A 15,848-nucleotide genomic window follows, 5' to 3' on the forward strand; every position below is an offset into this window, starting at 1 on the left:
TAGAGTGGAAGGCAATGGCTGGTATGAGGAATTGGAGAGCATATTCGAAGTATTGGAGGCACATTGAGTGCTACTCGTCTTATCATGTTTTACTCAAATTTCAGTCCAAAGTTTTAATTATTCATTGTTTTATTTGAAGCAATTGATTAAGTTTACACACAACCACCAATGTGTCAAATATTTCCATCACGAGTGGTACGATCAATCACCTATATATTTAAGTGAAGGGTAATGTGGGAGAGATAAAATTTGTAAACAAAATTTACAAATTAAATGATGTGTCACCAATAGAAATGAGCACGTTTATTAACGTTTAAGTAATAATTCAATCACTAACTCACATGTCATTTAGTTTACACAATTTTATTTACAAATTTAATCTCCATGTAACAGATAAATAATATAATTCGAACATTTGATTTTTTTCAAACGTAATCGGAATAAAGGATTCAAAACTCGAAAGTCAATACGAAAAAGATTTCCATCATATGTTAACATTAAAGGGAGTCAAATTTAAAGCAAAGCATGATGAAAAGAGTAATACCACACTTATTATTTATTTGTATTATTTATCGAATAGAGGTAGAGCCTCCCTTAGACCAATTTCAATGGTGGGCTAAAAGTCAAATTACCCTCCAAAATTTTTCTCCAAACCCACTCCAACCCAAGGGGAAAATTTGAGCTAAATGCTAAATGCTAAACCAAGGCCAAATTCCTCCCAAAATTTAGCCTAGAAATCGGAGTGGACTGCACCAATATTTATAGGAATTTAAATTTTTTTTACATTAAAATGTTCATAAAATTAATTTATGATAGTCTACATATTTATTTAAAAAAAAAAGTCTAAGTTCATTATTTAATAATCCAGGGCTAAAATTTTAAGCTAGAACGGTTAGAACAGAAAAATTATTTCTGGGCTAAAAGCTAAATTTTTTGGGCCAAAAAATTTAGCTTTTAACCCAACCATTAGAGATGATCTTAGCATACGAAAAAGAAAAAGAAAAAAAAAAAAAAACAATCGATCATCAATGATAATATACCGCAATTAAAGAAGATCCCCAGGGGTACTTTCGGCATAACGCATCCTTTTTCTCAATCCAACCGCATCTGAAAAACAAAAAAACATCTTCAAAATCTCTTCCCCTTTTATTTTCTCTGCTGACACATCTTCAAAATCTCCTTTGACCGTCGTACACTCTCTCTCTCTCTCTCCTCTGTAAAATAAATATATAAATATTTATATATCGGTTTTCCAGAGTTTTTTTTTTTTGGGTTTTCTCCCATCGTCATCCTTCGCCCTTTCGCCGCTGTTGCAGAGAAAACCTCCTCTGTGTTGTGAGGAAAAGAAGAGAGAGAGAGTAAGAGGAGAGAGAGAGAGACAGAGAAAGGCTGATCCTTTTCTTCTCTCACTTTTGTTTCTCTCTGGCACTGCAAAAGCTTCACACATCGTTGATTGGATTGATTAAATGCAAATCTTTTTTTGTTTAAGTGCATCACTTATCTCCCTCTCCATAATTTAACTCTCTCTCTCCCTGTGCGGTCACGCTTTCGGTTTATTCAAAGTTCCAAAAAGCTCTGATCCGACGGCCAGGATCTTCTCGTCCTCCATTCGTACGGCCACCTCCTCTTTATTTCTCTACGTAAGTACTTCTCCCTCTTCAAATACATAGCCTTTTTCACCTACCTTTTTATCTCTTCACTCTTTCTACGCTGATATACGTACTTGGGTATTTTTATATCACTATATATACGCACTTACTGTGTTCTTTTCATTTGTTTTTATCTTGTATCTGCATAATCTTACGTTTTTAGGCTTTTGTTCATTCGAACTTGACGAATTTTCATTTATTATAAAAACCCATGTTTTCTTTGTTGAATCTGACACTTAATCTTTGATTATTTCCAACATGCAATGATTTGTAGCTTTTGAAACCGTAAATTTCGATTGCAATGATTTATAGCTTTTGTTCATTCGAACTTAACGAATTATATGACTTGTTAGCTGATATGGGGATTTTCGATTTCAACAGCTCGTATCCGATTTACTTATTCTGTTTAAATCTGCTCAGAGTATCTGTGTTTCTGCATTTCGTTTAGTGAGTGTGTTTGCTGCTTGTTAAGCACATGATATCAAAGCAGTGTTTTATAGCTTGAAACCGTAAATTTCGAAAATTGCTTGATGGGTATTTTTGGTTACTGTTGTCTGCAGCTAAATTTGATCTTGTATATGTATGTGTGTGTCTGCTTGTATACCTTATCAGATTTTTTTAGTTTCCGGTGGCACGGTTTGGTTAACTATTAAGCTTAGTTAGTTCCTTTCAGTGTGCAGAATTGTTAGTGCGTTTATTCTAGGATGTGTAGAACTTATTTTGTTTACTGGGGTTACAAAACTAGGTTAAGAATTTTGAGTATAGATGCTTATTGTAGGGATTAGGTTTGAGGATCTTGTACCCTAAGCACACATGGGTTAAAGAGTGGGGAAGAATTGTTGATGAGCTTGCTTTAGTTTGAAATATTAGATATAAACAGATATTCGCTTGTCCAAATCAAAAACCCTCGGAAGTCTGAACTACGGGCAAATTGGGTGTGTTTGAACTTTAGATGGTGTTTGTAGGTGGAAGTGGTCTATATACGTGATTAATTGAGCGATTGTTGTATAGTTTATTTCTGAAAGTTTCTGCTGTGAATGTGTAAATTTCTAGTGAGGATAGGTAGAATTTTATGGGGGAAATTTTGTGTGGGAGGGGATAGTTACTTTATAGAGGTGCTGGATGTTTAACCTGTTGGGACTGTACCTTTATGTAGGGAAAGGTGCATCAAATTGTGTCTGACTAGATTTTCCATATCTTTCTCATATCTGTGTCCCAAACATGTAGGACTCAGTGGTTTTGTGGGAATCGAATATCTGCTTAGTAACATTCATAACATTAGACGGAATCACATTCTTATCTGGAATGGAGCCTTTATGAGACGCGACATTTTAACTTTCGCTTTTGGCCTTTGCTTTAGATTTTCATCAATTGCCACTAATCTTTCTCTCTTGAAATTTATGTTACATCAATGGCAGCAATCTTGTGTTAGGAGTTAGGAACCTATTCCGGAGGATGGGGATTCTGTATGACATGTTTTTTTAAAGCTGAGTTCTCTCCAAGAAAAAAAAACATAATCTTTTTACAGCTGAGATTTTGTGGAACTTAGTGATACTGTAAATCTGTGATAGCTTATGTGTTTAAGAACCACCACATGCATATTTATTATAATTATTAATTGGGTCATGAATAATGTACTTTCCTTGGCATATTGAAAAAAAACTAGTGTTTGTCTACTTATCATGCAAATATAATAACCTTAATAATGTTACATGTGTAGCGAACAAGTTGGCGTCTTCGTATTCAAGGCTGATGGAGCCTAATGGTCACAGGAGAGTGAGGAGAAAGGATGTTCTAGAAAATGGTGACATGGGTCAGTCAAATACAGGCGATGAACTGGATCCATGGACTGCATGGGCATACAAGCCTCGGACCATTTCGATGCTGCTTATTGGCGCATGTTTCCTTATGTGAGTGCTCTTTCCACTAAGTAGATTCTCTATAACAATGGTAGGTTTACCTTTGATTTTATGGATTGCGAACTAATGCTTCTGGCATTCTGCATTATTTACTACAATTCCTGACAAAGCTATTGGCAGCAGATGGTTTTTCTCACTGTCGAGTAGTATTCTGATGGCTTTTTATTTTCTTCTTCTTACAGTTGTCAAATAGAAGTGGTTGAATTGTTAGCTTTCAAGTTTATGTGATTGCATTAGCATGTCAAATTGTCTATCCACTGACATAGGTGATGCCATGATGCTGTTAGGTCCCTCTATTAGGCTTACAGAATTTATTTTTCTATCGGAATTGAATTATTTTATGTTTCTGTAGTCTTTTTTTTTTTTAGGTTTAACATTGCACCTCTCTAGTTATTTGGGGGGCTGCTTGTAGCCTCCAGTGGTAGAGCATTTACCCCCCACATCCCAGACCTTAGGTCTCATATACAATTATTCATTATTGAAGCAATTGTGATCTATGTTCGTCTTACACAATTGGTTAATTGGTTTCTGTATCTTGTTGTTTGTTCAAATGTACCAGTTGGGTAAGTGGAGCCCTAGACCCAGAAAGCAGTGCATCTGGAGATGTTGTTACATCCGTAAAAAGGTTAGCTCATCTTTACATTTGGTGACAGTGTTCTCCTATTTACCTTTTACAAATCCCATGCCCACTCTTTTCCTGCAGGGGTATATGGGCGATGATTACAGTTTTTCTTGCTTATTGCTTGCTGCAAGCCCCGTCTACGTAAGTTCTTGGATTGAGCTAGTTGTATAATGGTTCTGCTAATATTCTACTGGATGGTTGTTTTGGTAATGAATGGGAATAAAAGTGTTCATATGGAGATAAATGGTTGTTTGGTTTTACTTTTCCTTGTTTGTTTTTCCTATATGCAAGTGCTGCTTTTGCTACTAGCATTCACAGTAGTATACTGGTGAGGAATTGTTAGCCTTATGCTCTATTACGTTTCATACAGGGTTCTTATCAGACCTCATCCTGCAATCTGGCGCTTGGTTCATGGAATGGCTGTTGTTTACCTTATTTCTCTCACATTTTTGCTTTTCCAGGTAAAATTTTCTCTTTATTATTGTTTTTTTTGTATTATTATATATGCGATTTTTCTGTGTTTGTGTATACATGTATGTGTGTTGGTATATGCATGTATAAAAACCTGGAAGTTTGTTTGTTGGAAGTTCTAATGTCTTCAGTTTTGTGATAGTTATTTTTGGTTTCTCGCTTTACAGAAACGTGACAATGCTCGGCAGTTTATGAAGTTTCTCCATCCAGATCTTGGTGTTGGTAATGCAGTTAAAATTTTTCTTTCAAATACCATTAACGTGGAACTTTAGCTGATAAGTTTCTAAGATTAAACTTTCTGATCTCATTATGGGTCATGCAATTCCTTTTTCTAAACTTTTAATATGGTATTTTAGCTGACAAGGGATATGCTTTCTTATTCAATTAGTTATGCGGATGAGATTTGGGAAACATTTTATACTCAAATTATTTTGGATGCCTTGGGTAGGCTGCATGATCAAGGTGTTCATTCTTTGTTTGTATTTCTTGATTTCATGCAGAACTTCCAGAAAAATCTTATGGTGCTGATTGTCGCATATATTTGCCTGAAAATCCTACTAACAGGTTTAAGAATGTTTATGTATGATTTCTTCTTTCACACCATCCATTTTAATTGTTTCTCATGTATCGTTATGTTGTCAATCTACATCAGTACACCAGCTTATAATACATCTTTCTCTTTTTTCCCCAGGAAACACTTTTTGATGAATTTGTTGTGGCTCATATAGTTGGGTGGTGGGGAAAAGCTATATTGATCCGCAATCAGCCCCTTCTGTGGGTGCTTTCCATCGGATTTGAGCTGATAGAGGTTAGTGTCTTCACCTTATACCTAATTTGATGTATGCTCGAGTGGTTTACTTGATTTTAATTGAAAGCTTATTTGGCACGTTCAGCTTACCTTCCGCCATATGTTACCGAACTTCAATGAATGCTGGTGGGACAGTATCATTCTTGACATTTTGATCTGCAACTGGTTTGGTGAGAACTCTCTTACATTATAACGTGCTTCTCTTGTTAAGTTGTAGCAAATAGCATGCTACTTTCTGTTGACAATTCAGACTGTTCTTGATCGTATCTACCATCAGTACATCTACAAATAATGGTTGCAGCCTCATAAGCTTTCTGATTGGGTGCTTTGCAGGTATCTGGGCAGGAATGCATACGGTTAGGTACTTTGATGGAAAAACATACAAGTGGGTTGGTCTAAGCCGTCAGCCGAATATTATTGGAAAAGTATGTTTGGAATTTCAATTACACATTTTGGTTGACCATGAATGCGCTAATTTTGCCAATTGGCTTGATGATTTTTTTTTTTCTTTCTTTGAAGCGGTTATAATAAAGGAAAACTAATGAAAAAAGCTTGAAAACTTTGAGTTTTAACTCTAAGAACAAAATAAAGGGTAAAGTGAATAGTACCAGGATTGACCTTTTAGTGTAAAAATGTGGTTTTTCGTTAAAGTGAACAGTATCGGAAGCTTTTCGTTACAGTTCCCTATAATAAACTGAAAGTAATCATATGACATGGGATGTTTCTCTAGCCACTGCAATCACAATAAATAGTTACTGTGATTTCGATGACATTATTTGAAATTGGTTTTCAGGGCATTCGGCATCATTATATAATTTGTGATTTGGGAGATGCAATCTTTATTGTTTCAGGTCAAAAGAACACTGGGGCAATTCACACCAGCTCAGTGGGACAAGGACGAATGGCATCCCTTACTTGGTCCATGGCGTTTCATTCAAGTCCTCACCCTTTGCATTGTATTCATGACAGTAGAGCTTAATACATTCTTTCTTAAGTTCTGTTTATGGATTCCTCCCCGGAACCCCTTGATAGTGTATAGGTTGATCCTGTGGTGGCTTATTGCAATTCCGACAATTCGCGAGTACAATTCATACCTTCAAGATCGGTACTCTCTCTCTCCCTCTCTCACTCTCTCACACACACACACACACACACCCACCCACCCCCCACATTTCATCATCTACTTATTTGCAGTGATGTAGTTTACGCTTGCTCAATTACCGTATTTGCAGAAAACCAGTGAAGAAGGTTGGGGCATTTTGTTGGCTTTCCGTAGCTATTTGCATCATTGAACTTCTCATTTGCATCAAGTTTGGACATGGTATGTCCTTTTCCTCGCGCTCCTTAGTTTTGTGAAATTTCTGCGTCCATTGATTGTCAGATGCTAATTTACGTGATTTGTTTTTATTGCCTTTGATCAGGATTATATCCTAAGTCAATGCCATTATGGCTGGTAACGTTTTGGGCATCTACCGGAGCGGCCCTCGTAATATTTTTGATAATTTGGTCGTGGCAACTGCATCAAAGTTTACGGCGAAAGAGGCAATGAATTTACAATTGTGTACATCATTCTTTGACTTGCTTCTTCGTCTCAAAAGGGTTTCGATATCGATCGGCATTGTAAATATTAATCAGCTTTTTGTTAATTCCTATAGATTAGCGGATCACACTTCCTTGAGTAGAGGATTTTATTCATTTCCTAGGCAGCTCGTAAAATTACTGGTTTTGTCCCCATTACCGGCAGAAAATTTTCAAGGATGAGCCTTTTTCAACCGATTTCTTCATGTTGTAATGTTTAGTATATTTCTTTAAATTTTAAGGAAAACTAATGAAAATAACTTAAAAACTTTGAGCTTTAACGATGAGAACAAAATAAAGAGTAAAGTGAATAGTATCAGGATTGACTTTTTGGTGTAAAAATGTGGTTTTTCGTTAAAGTGAGCAGTATTGGAAGCTTTTCGTTTAAGTTCCTTAATTTTTATTGTTATATAATTTAATTTTTTATGGGTTATGAATATATTATGGAATGTTCATATACGTGACCTGTTTCACTCGTTCAACGCGCGGAAATGTTCGTGAAGAGAAAACTGTACCGTGTAGGTGTACCGATTGTAAGGCACGTCTCACAGAAGCACGAGACTTATATTTCTTACCACCCCGACTCCATATTGGTTATATCCGGCATGAGAATTCTCTTCACTAGCCCGTCCCTCGAGTGGAAATTGAAAATGGTGACCGTAAAAGTATGTTCTGTAAACAATTTCAATGACGGAATTTACAAATTACAATTATTCTTTACCAAATGGTATTACGACAATGGCTATACAAATTACAGACCCAAATGAAATGAAACGACTCCTTCTAATCAAAATCAATGTACCCCCTATTAGGCTTAAGGTGAACTTTCTTACCTTCATGACCACACATTACATTTATTTCACTCTCCGAAGAATCCATGATGCTGCTTGTTTTCTGTTACCTTTTTCCGATAACTCGTCATTTACATATCTGGCTCGTTTATTAGGATTGTTATTCAGCTTCGATGAAGCTAGCAACATCCGAAACAATGAAAGATCCTTGGCTTTTTTTTTCTTCTTCACTCTCCTTAGAATCCATGATCTTGCTTGTTTTCTGTTACCCTTATCCACAACATGCCCTTTATTATTCAGGCCATCCCATTTCTTAGAGGACAAGCTTCTAAACCCCTTTTTCTCATACAATTTTTCTACATAGAAGCAAATGGGGAGGGCTCTGGTTTTTTCTTCCAAACAGTCCGTCCTCGAACAATCTCTTCATCTTTAAGGTTCCCATTTGTTTGGAGGAGATGTGTATATCTCAATTGTTGCTTCTCAAAGGAGCCCAAAAACCCGCCGTTCTCAAGAATTCCAGCTGCCAGAGAAAATCCATCCGGTAAACCTGTATCTTGATTCTCTTGTTTGAGTCTCTCTATGAACATTCCATCTTCTGGATCGCAAAGCGATTGAACTATATCTGAACTCCCACATTCCTTTCTGTATTCTAGTGTGATTCCAGTCAGTTGGTGAGACTCCAAAATATCGTCAGGAATCGTCTGTCGAAAACAAAGATTAAGTCAGTTAATTAAGATTTAATTATGGTAAGAAAACATAAGTGACTGTTTAGAACTACTTCTGTAGGAAGCACTTAAGTTTTTCTGTCAAACGTGGTTAGAAAACACTTTTAACCCTTTCAGAAGCAGTGCCAAACATGCCTTTAATTAGAGAGGGGAGAGAGACTTTTTACCTCAAGCATCCATCTTACATACTTGACATTGTTGACATGGTGGTTCATGTCCAAATCACTTCTCTTGGGCTACCAAGTAATAAGAAATTGCATATTCAGCATATTTTCAATTCTCTTAACTGTATATGGATGTAGCTTTGAGCCGTTGGAGTAAACTGGACACGAAACATTACCTTCAGATCGCTGTTGACATACTTAGCATTGTTGTCCAACTTGACGATTTTCTCAGGGACATCGTCTGTGATTGCCTGCTTCTCTATGAACCAAGGTGCAATCTCACCCCTCACTCCCTCTGGCATTTTCGAAAGGCGCCTAGTTTTCCGGTTCATCATCACCCAGGTGCTGTTCCACGTTTTGTACAACCATGATTAATCAATGACAAGACTGAAATAAATCATTCATGAGCAGATCATGAGAGTGATTGGAAGTTTGAGGAAATTCTACAATACCTGGTCGCACGAGCGAAAACATGGCCCGTGGATTGGCTTCGGATCAACCAGTCTCGCTTCATACCATTCTTCCCTGATGCTTGAACCCAAGTGTCGATTTCCAGTACCTCTCCCCTGCAGGATGTGATTGTCACATTTTTTTGCTTGAAATTTGTTTCATACTGCAAAGAGTCCTACTTCCTAGCTTTAAAGATTATAGCAAAAAGAGAACAACTCAGGGTTTGAGTCCCCTCTTTGAGGTTTAGATTAGTTTAGAATATCGCTTTAATCAAAGGAAAAGGCGATGATTGGACATACCAGATTGGATACTGGTCAACTTGAACTTGCATTCTGGACACAACCCAAATAAGATCATTCCTCATCATTTCATGTGTTGCTCCAAATCCATCACTCAGGAGTCCAGACATCCACACATGATTCAATGCAGTTTCCTGCATCATACCGGAAGAAAAAAAAATCCGTACTTTCCAAACAATGCAACACAATCTTCACATAACTTGGATTGATTAATTATATCACCTGCAGCAGATTGAGGACGCTCTCAAGTGTTGCAGTTTTATCCGGCCCGACCTCATAGGACCTGATGACAACCCCCTGCCTGTACCCCACGCCACCTTCGATGCTGAACCCTTGTCGGAAATGATCAACGGACTGCTTGGTTGTCGGAATGTTCTGTCGGGCTTGCTGCTCAGTCACGTAGTCATTTACTACTAAAGTCATGGAAATGGAAGTCGTTGCCACACCGGCCATTTCAACTTTGGTTGCGGGTTTCTTGGAAGTTCCATCGATCTTGATATTGCTCAGGTTTTGCTTATTGGGATCATAGCTATCTCTGCAGGAAGAACACCTTACAGGGAAGTAGGCAAGATGAGAGAAGGTGGCCATGGCATCAATTTATTTATTCTTTGTTTTTTATTTATTTTTTGTTTTGGTTGGAAGAAAGGTTGAAATTTGGAAATGGGGAAGGAGATGTTTAAATAGTTGTTTGTGCCTTGTGGACGGAAAAAGTTAAGGAAAAGTGAGGAAAAAAAGAGGAAGGAAACATTGTTATTAGGAGTCGTAATTGTACATCTCAAAGATCTGCCTTGTATTTGTTGAAGGCTAAGTTTTTGATTCCCCAAAATTTTGAGTGCTACACAACACATAGGTGTGATCGATTTCACAAAGCAGACAAAAGGGTTAGGGTGCAAATGTTTTGTCACACTTTTCTTTTGTTCATCTCATATTTTTATTTTGTCTTATTTTATGTTTTTTAACGTAGGAGGTATCCTACTACACATTGATGACAGACTAATTTTCATAATCATGAAGCTCCGGTCTCACATGGAACGGCAACGTACTTTCAACCTTTGGGTCAAACAACGCGCCAAAGCAAAGTTGATGATCCAAAAAATGTGTCCATGAGAGTTCAAGCTTGGGTTAGAATTTCCAAACCTTTGCTTTCTTTCCACTAGACCAATCCCTTGGGCGGAGTGAAAATGCAAACCTAAGTGTTTTATTTCTACTTGGTTGAAGGGGTTTGAGGGTCCACCCACATGAATGCGAGAACATGATATATTTTATTATGAGTTTGATGCTAGCTAATTTTGAATTGTTTTTATAAGAAACACACAAGTGTCTTTTTTTTATAAGCGTTTTAATTAGAAACACATTGAAATTAAAAAACATTCGGTAGGTGTTTCCTTATAAAACGCTTTTATGACCTAACAAGCAGTTTTAACTTTTTTTGCTAAACGGAATTAGGGGTGCTTAGAGTGTTATAAAACACTTTTAATCATTTCAAAAACCATCTCAAACAAGTTTTGCCCATTATAATTTACATACCCTATTTTTCAAATTCAACCCAAAAAAACCTTGCAAATACAAAAGTAACTCAACGGCTCTGATTTCTTTTACACACCAATCAATTGTCCAGATAAATTGATCCTTAGACTCCAGATACTAAGATCTAGAGTGGATCCAATTCCTCTTTCTAAACTATCTATAACCTAAACCAACATTAACCAATAGCTTTGATTCTTGTTTTTAAATGTTACCTTTGTTTTTACTACACTCTGAGAGGCCCACTTCTATGTCTGTCCCCACACTGATATTTTTTGCACACCGTTATTTTATTTTTGGCCATTAATTTTACTTTGAAATAATTCTAGATGACCCCTAAAAAGGAAGTGTGCGGAAATAGGCGTGCGGCGAAATTATTTCACAATTTGCTTGCAAGTACCACATGCATTTACCATTTGTACGGTCAAATGCCAATCCAATATCATATTTGACGTCAGGTGGTGAAAGTTTGTAATACTTATAAGTATTGTAGCTATTTTCCACAATCTGATATGATCAATATCGTAAGACGTGCAAGGAGTTGCATTTGCACTTTGAAGTCGAAGAAGCGTATAATTACGAAAATCAAACAAAATTGCATTTGTTTAGTACAAGGGATAATGCTAGGTAGATTATTTATATAAATCATATTTTACAAACTATATAACGTGGTTGATAATTAGATTATTATGTAGGTATTAATGTACTTATTTTTTACTGACAATACGTCTCATCATTTACAAATATGGTATTGCCTCGAAGAAGGTGAATTACCACAAGATGAGCAGTGGTCAATTTTCCACTGCCTCCTGAAGTAAATTCTTGGGGTCCAAGTATCCTCCAGTGCCAAGTTGCAGTGTGAAGTCAAACTCTCATCAGTACTCTTCTGCATCCAAGCGCCGGATAAATCTAACCCGTTGGCGGCGTCGGCCAACGTCGGGATTTCAACATTGGCGTAGTCAAGAAATGGCTGAAGTAGCAGGAGAGAGGGACTGGAGGTTAGGGATGGATGCTCTGCATACAAAAGGCAACAAACAAGCAAATCCAAGGGGAGAATTATGTGTCCATCAAACATAGTGAGACAAGAACTACTTCTCTTAAACTAAACAGTCTTCAGTTAAAACAATTATTAAACCTAAGCACGACCGGTGTTTACCATGTCGATTATCCAATCGCTTTCCCTTGGTCGGGTTACGATAAGCATCGGATTGAACGATTCGAATTTGGACTTTTCACACTTTGCTGTTCAACGTTAAGTGCATAATTAGTAACTAATTAGCATATAAACAACATTCCTCTATACAACATTGCTAAATCAAAATACTCATAAAAAAGAACGAAGGAAGCGATTATAAATTAGAAAGTGACTGTGTGCCAAGTGATACTCTTCGGCATCCTTTGCCAACATCTTGTTCACGCTACATACAAGTGCAGCAACCAAGGAGATGCAGACCAACAATCCTGTATTCATTTCTGCCCGGAAAGGTAACCAAAAGTAGTGGCTGTTTTGTTTCAAGTTGAAGTTCTACTTGCCACATATTATGCATCTCGGAAATAATCGAAAAGACAGGGCAAACATGATGTGCGTAAAACCTCCAACAACATAACAGCATCCATTGGGTTTTTGTGAAAGAAGATCAATGGAGGCTGTGATGCTCACAGAAGATGAAGCGTGAACAAGATCATTCGAGACTGGCCGAGAAACAAATAATAGTTACAGGAAGGCTGTCCAAGATAACACTACAGCAACACTAACCGATATTTCAAGCTGAATTGGATAAACTAGAAGAAGTTAATTTTCACCATCTGCTCAGTACCAAATGAAATTCTTATGTTAAAAACAAAAAGTAATACATCTGATTTTAAACTGGACAAAACCCATATTCGTTACAACAATACAGAACATGGCAACGCTTCGATCTTTCCTATTACCTCATGAAACAAAATAAGGAGCAAAAGAATGAACCAATAATCTTGTCAGATATTTTATTTGGAACGATATGATACACTTGAGAGTTTATCTGTACACTCTGATGTTGACTCTTCCGAAAAAATGGTTTCTGATAGTTAAAAAATCAATAATCCAATTCAACAACTGATTTCGAGTATATTCTTCTAAAGTTAGAAACGGCACAACTCAACCTTTCAAGTTAAAGGTTTGCCAAACTCACCAATCACCATCAGCAACGCTATTTAGCAAGTCACCTGTAACATTAAACCAGGAAAGCTGTCAAGCCAAGAAGAATATTAAAAGTTTGAGAATGTGCTATTCTGATGCAAACATTGAAAGAAGATATCTTACTTGCACCATAACTCAAGGGAATTTGCCAAGTGATTTAACACAATAGCTTTCTCTCAGAGTTGAGAAATCCCTCTTAATATCTCATGCCACTCTTCGACTAATCAGCTGAGAACCCTTGAACACCAACAATAGCCTCGTCAATTCTTAAAAACGAGCAGTTCCTTCACTAGCTTGAAATTAAACTCTCAAGGTATCGAACTGCATGCAGTTGAAAGTCTTTGTCTAGATGCTTAAAAAGTGCACTGTGTGTACAAGAATCAGGCTTGATCTCTCTGTCAAGCATCTGTTTATACAACCTCAAAGCCTCCTTCCAATTGCCCATGTTGCAGTTCTCATTTATTAAAATAGTGTATGTATACTTATTTGGAGCTATTCCTTTCTCCTCCATCTCAGTAAAATACTCGTAAGCCTGATCCATTCTCATCACTTTACAGAGACCATTTATCAGAGCATTGTAGGTGACCACATTTGGCCAAATACGCTTCTCTTGCATCTCTGAGAAGTACATATAAGCCAGTTCTAGTCTCCCCTTTGCCGCATGTGCATGAATCAATACCGTGTAAGTTATCACCGAAGGAGACAAACCTTTGTTTAGCATCTCATAGAAAACCTCTCTTGCCTTCATGAGCTGGCCACTTTCCAGGTGAGCATGAATCATGCTAGTATATGTTATATGATCTGGAACAATACCGTCACGTACCATTTTCTGCAACAATGTATATGCTTCGTCTAAATTGCCCAATTTACATATCCCATTCACAAAAATATTGTATGTGAACAAATCAGGAGGGAAACCCCTTGCTTGCATTTCTTCTTGCATGCTAAATGCCTTGGACGGGTCACCAAGCCTCAATTCCCCCACTATTCGAGTATTGTAGGCAAATCGATCTGGCTCCACTCCTTTATGCAACATCTCATCAAATAACTCTTTAGCCATCGATAAATTTCCCGCATTGCAAGACCCATTTACCAAGATGGTATATGTAAAAACATCAGGGAAAATTCCTTGATTGGTCATTTCTTTTTTAAGCTGCCCAGCTACAGCCATGTCTCCGGATCTGCAAAGGCCATCCATAAGTGTGTTATAGGTGACGACAGTAGGAGTGAAAGTCCTATGCCTCAACTCATCAAACAATATGAAAGCAGCCCCCAAGTTCCCTGATCTACAATACCCGTGTATGAGAGTGTTGTATGAAACTATATCCGGCATTACATTTCTATTTAACATATTGGAAAACTGATCCCTGGCATCAGTCATTCTTCCCCACTTGCAGAGGCCATACATTAACGAATTATAAGTAGCCACAGTGGGATCTGCTCCTTTAATTACCATCTCTTTCTCAAGAGATAATGCCTCTTCAAGCAGACCTTTGTTGCAATACCCGCAAATCAAAGGGTTATAAGTGAATGCTGTAATCCTTAATCCTGTTTTCATCATTTCCTTGATCAGTCCCTTGGCCTGCTTCAGCTCCCCTTTCTTTGACAGCCCATTGATCAACACATTATACGTTACATCGTTCGGAAAACATCCTCTCTTTTGCATTTCTGACAAAAGTTCAAGTGCTTGTTGCACTTCCCCTTCCTTGCAGAAGGAATCCAACATGGTATTATAGGTAACAATCGTCGGCTTAATCCCAGCCTCACCCATCATTCTGTAAACCTCTTTAGCTCTCGTTGCAAGGTGTTTATTTCTAAGTATCCTAAGAACCCTATTGCAGTTCTTCACGTCCGGCAACAACCGGTTTCGAATCATCTTATCGAAAATCGAAAGACATTGCTCAAGCATCAATTTTTTCGTATAAACCCAGAACAAGAGATCGAGAAGCTTCAACGAAACTTTCGAAAACATATACTCATTAATCAAAACATCCACAATCCCATGCATATTTACACTAATCACCCTCTCCATAACCCAATACGCCGGCCTCATCAAATTGTTGTGAGCCAGAATCTCAAGAATCACACAGAAGGCAAACTCCGATCTTTTAAAACCCGGTTGGCCCTCGACCCATCGGAAGAACCTCAGAGCGACTCTGGGTCGGCTCCTAATCTCGACGAGGACTCGAACAAACAAGTCGGGGTCGACAATAACAGCTTGGAAACGATCGGAGACCCACTTGGAGTTGCAAAAAGCCCAGGGCTTTTCGTCAATGGTGTCGAAAATAAGGTCCCGGTACTGAGTCTCGGAGAAAGCTACGGTGGGTAGTGAAGTAGTGGAGGAGCAATTGCGGAAAGACCCAGAGAGGGGGGAGAAACGGCGTACCTTGAGAGGACGGTGGTGTACAGCTGAGGCAGTGGCGGCTAAAGCTTTTGAAGCTCTGGCGCAGAGGGTCATTGAGTGGAGAGGCGACTCATCCGGAGGCGGAGGATCCGAGAGACGGGGTGGGGGGAGGGGGGGGGGGGGGTGGGTGGGTGGGTTTGGGTTTTGGGTTTTGAGTGACCTCAACGTTGGTGGAGGTTTATTGGGCGGCTCAGATCGAAGTGAGCTTGGGGAAAGTGGTTGAAGCAGCCATGGTGGCTAGTGTATTGCGGACCCGAGCCCAAAC

At 38.1% G+C, this 15,848-nt stretch overlaps 3 protein-coding genes across 4 annotated transcripts; 1 reads left to right on the forward strand and 2 right to left on the reverse strand.

Annotated features, from left to right (window-relative positions):
• The first annotated feature begins 1,254 nt into the window (after window positions 1-1,254).
• LOC137736851 (CDP-diacylglycerol--serine O-phosphatidyltransferase 1-like) lies at window positions 1,255-7,242 on the forward strand. Of its 2 annotated transcripts, XM_068476149.1 has the most exons (13): window positions 1,255-1,640; window positions 3,370-3,559; window positions 4,128-4,193; window positions 4,272-4,331; window positions 4,561-4,651; window positions 4,829-4,883; window positions 5,162-5,241; window positions 5,353-5,469; window positions 5,555-5,639; window positions 5,803-5,894; window positions 6,321-6,574; window positions 6,702-6,790; window positions 6,891-7,242. In XM_068476149.1, exons 2-13 carry the CDS (start codon window positions 3,402-3,404, stop codon window positions 7,016-7,018), a joined length of 1,275 nt encoding a protein of 424 aa, XP_068332250.1. In that variant the 5' UTR covers window positions 1,255-1,640; window positions 3,370-3,401; the 3' UTR covers window positions 7,019-7,242. The 2 variants fall into 2 exon arrangements, with proteins under 2 accessions (XP_068332250.1, XP_068332249.1); XM_068476148.1 differs by lacking the exon at window positions 1,255-1,640 and having other exon boundaries at window positions 1,770-3,559.
• A 952-nt stretch (window positions 7,243-8,194) lies between these two features.
• Window positions 8,195-10,064, reverse strand: LOC137736634 (palmitoyl-acyl carrier protein thioesterase, chloroplastic-like). The gene is made up of 6 exons (XM_068475871.1): window positions 9,699-10,064; window positions 9,477-9,610; window positions 9,180-9,293; window positions 8,904-9,072; window positions 8,731-8,799; window positions 8,195-8,539 (listed from the first exon to the last, which is right to left on the reverse strand). Exons 1-6 carry the CDS (start codon window positions 10,062-10,064, stop codon window positions 8,195-8,197), a joined length of 1,197 nt encoding a protein of 398 aa, XP_068331972.1.
• A 2,905-nt stretch (window positions 10,065-12,969) lies between these two features.
• LOC137737961 (pentatricopeptide repeat-containing protein At1g22960, mitochondrial-like) lies at window positions 12,970-15,694 on the reverse strand. The gene is made up of 2 exons (XM_068477551.1): window positions 13,303-15,694; window positions 12,970-13,205 (listed from the first exon to the last, which is right to left on the reverse strand). Exon 1 carries the CDS (start codon window positions 15,635-15,637, stop codon window positions 13,469-13,471), a length of 2,169 nt encoding a protein of 722 aa, XP_068333652.1. The 5' UTR covers window positions 15,638-15,694; the 3' UTR covers window positions 12,970-13,205; window positions 13,303-13,468.
• Window positions 15,695-15,848: the final 154 nt, after the last annotated feature.

Source organism: Pyrus communis, chromosome 6, assembly GCF_963583255.1.
Source record: "Pyrus communis chromosome 6, drPyrComm1.1, whole genome shotgun sequence".
NCBI classification, from domain to species: domain Eukaryota; kingdom Viridiplantae; phylum Streptophyta; class Magnoliopsida; order Rosales; family Rosaceae; genus Pyrus; species Pyrus communis.

What these genes read in the sequence shown, in the direction of transcription:
- LOC137736851 (XM_068476148.1), top strand. Translation starts at nt 3,282, where the DNA reads ATGTACTTTCCTTGGCATATTGAAAAAAAACTAGTGTTTGTCTACTTA. An exon ending in TTGCTGCAAGCCCCGTCTAC is followed by an intron (nt 4,332 to 4,560) that starts GTAAGTTCTTGG and finishes CGTTTCATACAG; the next exon opens with GGTTCTTATCAGACCTCATC. An exon ending in AATTCATACCTTCAAGATCG is followed by an intron (nt 6,575 to 6,701) that starts GTACTCTCTCTC and finishes CCGTATTTGCAG; the next exon opens with AAAACCAGTGAAGAAGGTTG.
- LOC137736634 (XM_068475871.1), bottom strand. Translation starts at nt 10,064, where the DNA reads ATGGCCACCTTCTCTCATCTTGCCTACTTCCCTGTAAGGTGTTCTTCC. An exon ending in GTTTTCGCTCGTGCGACCAG is followed by an intron (nt 9,073 to 9,179) that starts GTATTGTAGAAT and finishes AACGTGGAACAG; the next exon opens with CACCTGGGTGATGATGAACC. An exon ending in ATGTAAGATGGATGCTTGAG is followed by an intron (nt 8,540 to 8,730) that starts GTAAAAAGTCTC and finishes TGTTTTCGACAG; the next exon opens with ACGATTCCTGACGATATTTT.
- LOC137737961 (XM_068477551.1), bottom strand. Translation starts at nt 15,637, where the DNA reads ATGACCCTCTGCGCCAGAGCTTCAAAAGCTTTAGCCGCCACTGCCTCA.